General features: G+C 44.7%; 1 protein-coding gene across 1 annotated transcript in view; it reads left to right on the forward strand.

The window, feature by feature from the left end:
- fam222a (family with sequence similarity 222 member A) overlaps positions 1-12,224 on the forward strand; it is a 510,741-nt gene that overhangs the window by 85,000 nt on the left and 413,517 nt on the right. Inside the window, exon 5 of the mRNA XM_038816803.1 lies at positions 371-453. Within this exon, the coding sequence (XP_038672731.1) occupies positions 371-453 (83 nt within the window). The remainder of the gene's footprint in view (positions 1-370; positions 454-12,224) is intronic.

Genomic DNA, 12,224 nt, shown 5'->3' on the forward strand with positions numbered 1-12,224 from the left:
TAAGAAACTACAGGCCTGCTATGAAAGAAACTAAGTCAATCATAAATTGTAATTGTACTGTTTATTCCTCGTCTATATCAATTCTTTGTATTGGTGAGTAGAGTGAGTGAGGTGTCGTGTTTAAACCTCCGTGACAAGTGTGTGATAACAATCAACATTTATTTTTTAAATTCACAAAAAGCTTGCTGCCTTGATTATTTAAATTGGTACGATGACCTTGAGGCTAAGAAAACACACGCCTGTCACGTACAAAACACATTGATCACAGACAGTAATTAAACACATAAATTCTGTCCATATCATGCGGGAGTGAAGATGCAAAAAGGGAAGAAACAAGTTTAAATATATGGCATTTTCATCTTTTCCATAGATGAAGAAGATGAAGATAGAGTACAACCCTTATGCCAAAGGTGCTCTACCACAAAGCAGAAGACAGAACAACACATCACAAAGGTTAGTGGGTATTCTCAGGCAGATAGTAAATATTACAATCAGCAAGGCTTTGCTGTGCTTATATGTGAAATCTATTGTAATTATTTCAACCGACTGTAGAAGGAGTGACATAGATAATGATGCCTATCAGTGGCAATGATGGGTACATCAGTGTAGTGAAACACTGGGAATTTATCAGACAACACAAAAGATTAGAACAAAGAACAAAAAGTGTAGCAACGGAACAGGCGCCACGGCCCTCCAAGCCTGTGTCGATCATGATGCCCTAACTAAAAAAACCTTCTGCCCTTAATCGGTCCGTATCCCTCTATTTTCTCCCTAATCATATACCCATCCAGATGCCTTTTAAATGTTGCTAATGTGCCTGCTTGCACCACATCCTCTGGCAGCACCTTCCAGGCACCCACCACTCTCTGCGTGAAAAACGTACCCCACACATCTCCCTTGAACTTTCCCTCTCTCACCTTGAACCTGTGCCCCCTTGTAATTGACACTCCCACCCTTTGAAAAAGCCTCTGACTATCCACCCTGTCTATGCCTCTCATAATTTTGTAGAATTAGAATGTATTTTTAGAATTATTACTATTACTACTATTATTACTATTTTTCACTCAGTAAATATTTGTACTTAAGGAAGATAAGATTCCTAGAAGTGCTTCTTTGAAATATGTAAGGTATGAGGAAAGGCTTCACTAGGTTACAATGTGTCAGGTAGTCAAGAAATAGAACAGCCCTGTAAGCCTTGATCTAAAGTGACACTGGTTTTGATGTATATCACACTCAAAAGGAACCACATCTCTGATTCTAAATGGGTTTACAACCTTTATCACATGTTTTGATCACACAGATTTGCTTCATGTTGAAACTGGAGTGTATGAGAGTGTACTTGTAAGTTAGGGTGTTTCAATGTTTTGCAACTCAATTAAAGTTCATTTGAACTTGTCAAGTGGAATTTTCCACCTAAAAATGTTGTCCGATTACCTCAATGACCAGGGTTTAAATCTGGTCCAGGCTGATCGGAGGGAAATATCTTTGTTCCCTTGCAATTTGGCTAAGGGCCCTGAATAAAATTAGTTTGAAAAGCTTCAAGCTAGTTTCTGGATGTGGAGATAACCAGCGCACAAACATAACCACATTATGTCACAAATTGGACCAACTAAGACTAAAGAATAGTTGGTGAGGGAAATCAGAATTAAACCTTATAAACAACTGAATTGTAAATATTCCTAAATTCTTTAGTCAAGTTGTGGTTTGGGACTTGAACCCACAATTTTCTGATTCCGATGCAAAATTGTTACAGAGACATTTTTTTGAAAGTCTCTCATATAATTTTGTACTTCATGATACTTCCGGATTCATTAGATTTATGGAAGCTGGTCATCATAAACCATTCCCTTCCAATTCCTCAGAGTGTCTGGGTCATCCAGACCCTTTGCCTTCTCAGATTAATTTCTACCGTCCAGTGTCTGGTGATGCAGCAAGTTTATAAAAGGTTGATGGAGTGATCCAAAATATTGATGACTGTCAGATCAATATTATTCTTTTCTCTAAACCTATGCTACTATTGATTTTTCCATGTTCCCTGCTTATGTTGTGCCAGCACTTTGCACAATTGGTGTATTTAATGTGCTTAAAAAAGGTTGGTCGCCATGAACAGTGAAAGCTACAATATCCCTTTTTATTGGCCTGCATAGACTGAACTTGTAATCTCATTAAGCCAGTGATTTCCCCCTTTTGATCTTTGAGAAGTTATTTTCATATCCTGAGTTTGTATAAATAACTATTAAAATAGCAATACATAACCCAATGGGTGTCACATTTAGGCATCACTTGAGGGGCAGCATTATCTGCTCTGACTTCAATCTGTTCAAATGAAAATAAATTAGAAAGAAAATGGATCAGAAAAGCAAATTAATCAAGATAGAACAAAGATACAAAAAGGCTTCTTCACAAAAGTTTGGTCCCCATGCACAGCAGATAAAAGCACTCTGTGGTGTAGAACAAAGCCGTAACAAAGGTCCAACTGTAGCTCTGTGCTCAATTAGCTGATCTTTGTTGCTATAATTACTCTTGGTAGTGTTATGGGCCAGGATTTAGAAATTCCAAAGTATATGAATGAAGTCTACCTGACCGACAATCTTTATGTTGAATTTGGTGAGGATGAGCACAACAGCCTTCCCTTCAGGTGTGATTCAACAGTCTTCTTAGACACTTTAATCAAAACAAGCTTTATTCTAAGAACTTAGTTAACATTTATATAAACACACAGCAAGAATTTTTATCAATTACAAACATAAGGACACCCCAGAGCTACAGTAATCTATGTATAACACTTAATGAATTCCCCCTTAACTGTTCCAATTCAAAAACAAAATCCCATAAACCAAAAACCCCTTTTCAAGGGCGTGGCCCAGCACTCTGCATTCCCACTTGAACAAGGCTGGCTTTTCCTCAGAGCCTGACCCCGTCTCACCAAAGAGTCTGGAAAGCAAACTATGGGCGGGATTCTCCCAGCCCGGGGCTGGGCCGGAGAATCCCCGCAACAGTCCACGCCGCCCAGACGCGGCACACGATTCTCAGCGCGTTTGGCGTGGTGCCAGTTGCGGGCCGTTGTACGCGGCCGGGCCGCCGAATCTCCGGCCCTGATGGGCCTAGCGGCCGCTGTAAAAAGGCAGAGTCACGCCAGCACTGTCCACATCTTGTCAAAGCCGGCAGGAACTCTGCACTCAGGGTCAGGGGGGAGGCAGCCTGTGGAGGAGGGGGGGGCTCCGACCCTAGGGGGGGCTCCGACTGGGGGGGCCTCCGATGGGGTCTGGACCGCGATCGGGGCCCACCAATCGGAGGGCCGGCCTCTTGCTCCCCGGGCCTATTTTTCTCGGCGCCGGCCCCTGAACTCCTGCGCCATGTTGCATCAGGGCCGGCACATTGAGGGAGGCCACCGCGCATGCGTGTGAAACGGGATGACATTTCCAATGGCGTGGACACTCTGCCTTAGAATGCGAGAACCCGCCCGATATCTTTTAAGTTACAAAAGCAGGTAGCTATAATCAATGTTTATTTTTACTGCTGTGCAGGAGACAGGAAGAAAAATGGCAGGGCTATAGTGATAGGGGACTCAATCGTAAGGATATGTTGCCTCCCTGGTGCAAGGGTCAAGGATGTCTCGGAGCTGCTGCAGGACATTCTGGGGGGGGGGGGGGGGGGGGGGGAACAGCCAGTTGTCATGGTGCACATAGGCACCAACGATATAGGTAAAAACCGGGATGAGGTCCTACAAGCTGAATTCAGGGAGTTTGGAGTTAAACTAAAAAGTAGGACCTCAAAGGTAGTAATCTCAGGATTGCAACCAGTGCCGCAAGCTCGTCAGAGTAGGAATGTCAGGATAGATAGGATGAATGCGTGGCTCAAGAGATGGTGCAAGAGGGAGGGATTCAAATTCCTGGGGCATTGGAACCAGTCCTGGCGGAGGTGGGACCAGTACAAACCGAATGGTCTGCACCTGGGCAGGACTGGACGCTATGTCCTGGGGGGGGATGGTTTGCTCAAGCTGTTGGGGAGGGTTTAAACTAATGTGGCAGGGGGATGGGATCTGATGTAGGAAATCTGGGGGAAGTAAAACGGGACCAGAAACAAAAAGCAGTAAGGGGGAAAGTGTAAGGCAGAGAAGCCATAGACAAAAATCAAAAAGAGCCACAGTACAGGGTACAGTGACTGAGGAGAGTGCGAAAAGGGAGGTGGCCAATGCAGGATTGAGGGTATTGTACCTAAATGCGCGCAGTATACAGAACAAGGTAAATGAGCTTGTTGCGCACATTGAAATCGGCCAGTACGATGTTGTGGACATCACAGAGACGTGACTGCAAGGGAATCAGGGCTGGGATCTAAATATCCAAGGATATATGTCATATTGAAAGGACAGACAGATGGGCAAAGGGGGCGGGGTTGCATTGTTAGTAAGGAATGAAGTTAAATCGATAGCAAGGTGCGATATAGGATCAGAAGTCATAGAATCTCTGTGGGTAGAGTTGAGGAATCGCAAAGATAAAAAGACACTGATGGGATTTATGTACAAGCCCCCTAGCAGTAGTCAGGATGTGGGGCAGAAAATAAATCAGGAGATAGAAAGTGCATGTAAAAAAGACAATATTACAATAATCATGGGGGACTTCAATATGCAGGTGGACTGGGAAAATCAGGTTGGTAGTGGATCCAAAGAAATGGAATTTGTGGAATGTCTAAGAGATGGTTCTTTGGAGCAGCTTGTGACAGAGTCTACTCGGCAATTCTGGATTTGGTGATGTGTAATGAGGCAGACTTGATTAGGGAATTTAAGGTAAAGGAACCCTTAGGGAGCAGTGACCACAATATGATAGAATTTACCCTGCAGTTTGAAAGGGAGAAGCTGCAATCAGATGTAACGGTATTACAATTAAATAAGGGTAACTACAAAGACATGAGGGAGGAGCTGGCCAGAGTTGATTGGAAAAGGAGCCTAGCAGGGAAGACAGTGGAACAGCAATGGCAGGGGTTTTTGGGGGTTATTGGGGAGGCACAACAGAAATTCATCCCGAGGAGGAAACATGCTGAGGGGAAGACAAGGCATCCATGGCTGACGAGGACAGCATAAAGGCAAAAGAAAAAGTATACAAAGTGGCGAGGATTAGTGGGAAACCAGAGGATTGGGAAGCCTTTAAAAGCGAGCAGAGGACAACTACAAAAGCAATATGGGGGGAGAAGATGAAGTAAGAGTGCAAGCTAGCTAGTAATATAAAGGAAGATAGGAAGAGGTTTTTTCAATATATAAAAGGTAAGAGAGAGGCAAAAATAGACATTGGAGCACTGGAAAATGTGGCTGGAGAAGTAATAATAGGAAACAAAGAAATAGCAGATGAATTGAATAGTTACTTTGCATCAGTCTTCATGGTGGAAGACACCAGTGGGATGCCAGGGCTCCAGGAGAACCATGGGGCAGAGGTGAGTGCAGTAACCATCACTAAGGAGAAGGTTCCCGGGAAACTGAAAGGTCTGAAGGTGGATAAGTCACCTGGACTGGATGGACTACACCCCAGGGTCCTAAAAGAGATAGCTGAGGAAATTGTGGAGGCATTGGTGATGATCTTTCAGGAATCACTGGAGGCAGGAAGGGTCCCAGAGGAATGGAAGGTGGTGAATGTAACACCGTTGTTTAAGAAGGGAGGGAGGCGGAAGATGGGAAATTATAGGTCGGTTAGCCTGACTTCGGTCATTGGTAAGATTTTAGAGTCTGTTATTAAAGATGAGATCACAAAGCACTTGGAAGTGCATGGTAAAATAGGACTGAGTCAGCACGGCGTTGTCGAAGGGGGGTCGTGTCTGCCAAATCTGTTAGAGTTCTTTGAGGAGGTAACAAGCAAGTTAGACAAAAGAGAACCAGTGGACGTGATTTATTTAGATTTCCAGAAGGCCTTTGACAAGGTGTCGCATAGGAGACTGTGAAATAAGTTAAGAGTTCATGGTTTTCAAGGTAAGATCCTGGCATGGATAGAGGATTGGCTGACTGGCAGAAGGCAAAGGCAAAGGGGTCTTTTCAGGATGGCAGCCGGTGACTAGTGGTGTGCCTCAGGAGTCTGTGCTGGGACCACAACTTTTTACAATATAAAAACTGAACTGAAAAAAGAACTGAAGGCACTGTTGTTAAGTTTGCAGATGATACAAAGATCTGTAGAGGGACAGGTAGTACTGAGGAAGCAAGGGGACTGCAGAAGGACTTGGACAAGCTAGGAGAGTGGGTACTGAAGTGGCAAATGAAATACAATGTGGAAAAATGTGAGGTTATGCAATTTGGAAGGATGAATCTAGGCACAGACGACTTTCTAAATGGGGAAATGCTTTGGAAAGCAGAAGCACAAAGGGACTTGGGAGTCCTTGTTCACGATTCTCTTAAGGTTAATGTGCAGGTTCAGTTGGCAGTTAAGATGACAAATGCACTGTTAGCATTCATGTCGAGAGAGCTAGAATATAAGTCCAGGGATGTACTTCTGAGGCTGTATAAGGCTCTGGTCAGACCCCATTTGGAGTATTGTGAGCAGTTTTGGGCCCCATATCTAAGGAAGGATGTGCTGACCTTGGAAAGAGTCCAGAGGAGGTTCACAAGAATGATCCCTGGAATGAAGAACTTGTATGAGGAACAGTTGAGGACTCTGGGTTTGTACGCATTGGAGTTTAGAAGGATGAGAGGGGATCTTATTGAAACTTACAGGATACTGTGAGGCCTGGATAGAGTGGACGTGGAGAGGATTTTTCCACTTGTGGGAAAAACTAGAACCATCTCAGATTAAAGGGACGATCCTTTGAAGCAGAGATGAGGAGGAATTTCTTCAGCCAGAGGGTGGTGAATCTGTGGAACTCTTTGCCGCAGAAGCTGTGGAGGCCAATTCACTGAATGTCTTTCAGACAGAGATAGATAGGTTCTTGATTAATAAGGGGATCAGGGGTTATGGGGAGAAGGCAGGAGAATGGGGATGAGAAAATATCAGCCATGATTGAATGGCGGAGCAGGCTCGATAGGCCAAGTGGCCTAATTCTGCTCCTATGTCTAATGGTCTTATTCTAGTGGTATCCTGGCCAACATACCTCCCATAACCAGGATGACAAAAGTGATCATCCATGTTGATTGCTATGTGCCGGTTCTGCTGTGTAATTAGGTGCACATCTTTCAAACAAGGTAGAACTATACCAGCTCTATACTTCTTTCCCAATGAAACCAGAAACTAATTACAGTGGAACAGGGGAAACTTGACACACTGTTTTCCTCTGAACCATCCTTATTTAAATTCATAAGTGAAGTCTACAGTATCCCTTCAATGTTATCTTGACTTTGTATCACAATGAACCATGAAAACCAAACTTTGTGTTTTGAAGTACAGGCAGCGGTTAAGGTTTCACAGGTGAATCTTGAGGCTCATCTATCTGTTACATTAACGTCATTATCAGCACCTACCCCTACATCATTTTGATCCTTTTTTGTAAGAGGGCCATGCGAAGTCACGACTGCATTTCAGCAGGTTCTGATCTGAATCTGTTACCTCAATGCTGTTATCTGACTCTATTGTTATCATATATTGGACAGACTTTGTAGTTATGTCACATTAGTTCAGTTACTGCAACTGAAGGAAATTAAAGCTTAAATTTAGATTACCCAAAGTATATCAAAAGAATTTACAGAGTTTCAAATGAATGTGCCAAAGTATCTAATTTCTACTCTTGATTCATACAGTCAATGAGCTGAATGTCTGGGGCATTAGGAAATGAAATTGCTTTTTACTTCAAAATGTGTCAAAGTCAAAATTCTGTTTCAAAACACTTCAAGTTTATACATTTCACTTATGCACAGTTTACCAATTCCTGTGCAACAGCACTCTCAATTTCGACAATGATAATAAGTGCTTTGTTGCTGCAAAAATAAAGGCAGGGGATGGTATTAAGTGCTCATAGCAACCATAAGTAAAAATTAAGACTTGTATTTGTACTGCGGCCGCGATAAAGCCACAAATCCCGTAATGGCCACTAAATCCCAAGCGCAGCCAAAAACACAATTTGCATCAGCGAAGTCTCCCCTCGCCCCACCACTGAGATGATCAGGTTCATAATAATAATAATCGCTTATTGTCACAAGTAGGCTTCAATGAAGTTACTGTGAAAAGCCCTCAGTCGGGGCGTGAACTTGATTTCCATACATCTTAATATATTAACATACAATTACTGAGTTTGACACCATAGCGTCCACCCACAACGTATCTTCCATGCCCAGCGGCACGACATCAAAAGGCAGTCATGATGACCACACCGGGGCGCACAGTAAGGTTTAGATCACGGGTGGTGAGGGACATGGCTGCTTGGCAGTGCCAGGATGACATCTGAGGAGCCCTATTCGGGAGATTCCTTTATGTGTGTGGGGGTAGACAATGATTGTTTGGGGTGGGGGGTGGCATTCCGCATCCATTGGGGTGGGCCCGGTGCCTGTGAAGAGGGTTTGAACAGAGACTGTGAAGGGGTGTGGGGGCGTGCCAGCGATGGGCAGAGGGCTGGTGTCAGTGAGGGACCGACGGGTTACCCTGGTCTTTGCATTGTGGGGAGGGTGTGTCCAATATCTGTGTGGTGGAGGGCTGCTCCTCTGCATGTGGGGGTTGGGGAGCTTATTCCCCATCTCTGCCAGGAGGAGTCCGATACCCATGGAGGAGTGTCCCGATCTCTGTTGGGGTGGTCCTGATCTGCGCTGTGGGGGGCTTTTAATTTAACTTTGAGATGGGGGCGCCCTTTTTCCAATCTCAGAATCCCAGCCTTGCTGGTGTGTTCTGGCCCCGCCCCTCCAAATGGCTGTGTGATCGTCGCCAGCACTTTGAAATTGCAGAGTGCTGTTAAATCAGGTGAGAAAAGGCAGCCGTGTAGTTGGCGAGTTTCACACAGCTTTTCCCACCTGATGCAACAGACAATTTTGAGAAAATTGCTACCAGCATCTTTCACTACCACCAGAAAAGTCTCTGTCTATCCATGCCTCTCATCACCTTGTACACCTCTATCAAGTCACCTCTCTTCCTTCTTCACTCCAGTGAGAAAAGGCAGCACCCTGGTAAACCTCCTCTGCACCCTCTCCAAAGCATTCACATCCTTTCTGTAATGAGGCGACCAGAACTGGACACAGTATTCCAAGTGTGGTCTAACCAGGGTTTTATAAAGCTGCAGCAAAACCTTGCGTCTCTTAAACTCCAATCCCTCTGCTATTGAAAGCCAACACACTATACAGCTTCTGCACAACCCTATCAACCTGGGTGACAACTTTGAGGGATCTATGTATGTGGACTACCACACTTCCAAGAATCCTGCCTTTTATCCTGTATTCAGCATTCAAATTCGACCTTCCAAAATGAATCACTTCACCTTTATCTAGGTTGAACTCCATCTGCCACTTCTCAGCCCAGCTCTGCATCCTGTCAATGTCCTGTTGTAACCTCCAACAGCCCTCAACACTATCTACAACTCCACCAACCTTCGTGTTATCGGCAAACTTACTAATCCAGGGCAGCACGGTCGCACAAGTGAATAGCACTGTGGCTTCACAGCGCCAGGGTCCCAGGTTCGATTACCGGCTGGGGCACTGTTTGTGCGGAGTCTGTGTGTTCTCCCCGTATCTGTGTGGTTTTCCTCCGGGTGCTCCGGTTTCCTCCCACAGTCCAAAGACGTGCAGCTAAGGTGGATTGGCCATGCTAAATTGCCCTTAGTGTCCAAAAAGGTCAGGAGGGGTTATTGGGTTACAGGGATAGGGAGGAAGTGAGGGCTTAAGTGGGTTAGTGCAGACTCGATGGGCCGAATGGCCTCCTTCTGTACTATGTTCTATGAAACAAATATAATGAAAAAATATCATAACCCACCCTTCCACTTCCTCATCCAAGTCATTTATAAAAACGACAAAGAGCAGAGGTCCCAGAACAGATCCCTGCGGGACACCACTGGTCACTGACCTCCAGGCAGAACACTTTCCATCCACTACTACTCACTGTCTTCTATTGGCCAGCCAATTCAGTATCCAGACAGCCAAATTTCCCTGTATCCCATGCCCCCTGACTTTCTGAATGAGCCTACCATGAGGAATCTTATCAAATGCCTTACTGAAATCCATATACACCACATCCACTGCCCGCCCTTCATCAAAGCGTCTCGTCACATCCTCAAAGAATTCATTGAGGCTTGTGAGGCATGACCTGCCCCTCTCAATGACACGCTGACTATCTTTAATCAAACTATGTTTTTCGCAATAATCATAAATCCTATCTCTCAGAATCCTTTCCAATATTTTGTTCACTATAGACATAAGACTATTGGGCAGCACGGTAGCATTGTGGATAGGACAATCGCTTCACAGCTCCAGGGTTCCAGGTTCGATTCCCGGCTTGGGTCACTGTCTGTGCGGAGTCTGCACATCCTCCCCGTGTGTGCGTGGGTTTCCTCCGGGTGCTCCGGTTTCCTCCCACAGTCCAAAGATGCGCAGGTTAGGTGGATTGGCCATGGTAAATTGCCCTTAGTGTTGGGTGGGGTTACTGGGTTATGGGGCTAGGGTGGAGGTGTTGACCTTGGGTAGGGTGCTCTTTCCAAGAGCCGGTGCAGACTCGATGGGCCGAATGGCCTCCTTCTGCACTGTAAATTCTATCTATGAAATTGTTAGAACTGACTGGTCTGTAATTCCCAGGGATTTCCCTATTCCCTTTCATCAACAGGGGAACAACTTATCCCAATCATCCGGTACTACTCCAGTGGAGAATGAGGACGCAAAGATCATCGACAACGGCGCAGAAAACACTTCCCTCGCTTCCCGCAGTAACCTTGGGTATATACCGCCTGGCCCAGGGGACTTATCTATCCTGATGCTTTTCAAAATTTCGAGCACATCTCTTTCTTAATATCAACCTGTTCGAGCCTATTAACCTGGTTCACACTGTCCTCACAAGCAACAAGCTCCCTCGCTCTAGTGAATACTGAAGCAAAACATTCATTTAGGGCCTCCCCATGTCCTCAGACTCTAGGCACAAGTTCCCTCCACTATCCCTGATCGGCCCTACTCTCACTCTGATCATCCTCATATTTGTCACATAAGAACGCCTTGGAGGTTTCCCCTAATGCTTCCCGTAAGGGTTTTTTCATGCCCCATCTAACTCTCCTCAGTCCATTTTTGAGTTCCTTCCTGGCTACCTTGTAATCCTCTAGAGCCGTGCCAGATCCTAGCTTTCTCAACCTTACATAAGCTTCCTTCTTCCTCTTGACTAAAAGCTCCACTTTTCTGGTCATCCAAGGCTCCTTCACCTTACCATTCCTTTCTTGTCTCAGTGGGACAAAACTATCCAGCACTTTCAGCAAGTGCTCACTAAACAGCCCCCACATTACTGTTGTGCATTTCCCTGAGAACATCTAATCCGAATTTATGCTCCTCAGCTCCTGTCTAAAAGCAGTATAATCTCCCCTCCCCCAATTAAATATCTTCCCATACTGTCTGTTCCTATCCCTTTCCATGACTATGGTAAAGGTCAAGGAGTTGTGATCACTGTTACCGAAATGCTCTCCCACCGAGATATCTGACACATGGCCTGGTTCATTGCCAAGCACCAAATCCAATATGGCCTCCCCCCTAGTCGGCATATCTACATATTGAGTTAGGAATCCTTCCTGGACACACCTGACACCTATCTTTATGTTCCTGGAATACTTGGCCAAAGTGAGTGAAACGTATAGCACTTGATATGATCTAGCCAGATGTGAAGATGAATGACTAGACCAATAAGTACAAGAATGTACTCAGTCAAAAATAACAAGACAAAGAAGAAGAAATTAGGATTGGTAACAAATGCTTCGTTAGAAAAAAGTTTTAAGGAGACGTCCCAAAAGGAGGATAGACAGGAGAAAAGAAGAGAATTTAAGAAGAAAATTCCAGTTGTTAGGCCCTAGATGGCTGAAGGTATGACAACCATTTCTAGGCTGAGAACATTTGGGAATGCACAATTAGATACAAGAATGTGAAATGTGAATCGAAAGTTTTAGTGGACTGGAAGGCCAACATAGATCATCAAACATAGGAGTGAAAAGGATATTCAGAGTTAGAGTATGGACAGTGGATAACTTCAAGTTTATGGAGGGTGAAAGATGGGAGTTCATATAATAAGAGGACACAAATCAGATACCAGAAATGCTGGAGAATGAAAGATTTAGTGAGAGGGGGGAACTGAGCGAGATCAATATTAGTAGAG

This window comes from Scyliorhinus canicula, chromosome 1 (assembly GCF_902713615.1).
Source record: "Scyliorhinus canicula chromosome 1, sScyCan1.1, whole genome shotgun sequence".
In the NCBI taxonomy this organism is placed as follows: Eukaryota; Metazoa; Chordata; class Chondrichthyes; order Carcharhiniformes; family Scyliorhinidae; genus Scyliorhinus; species Scyliorhinus canicula.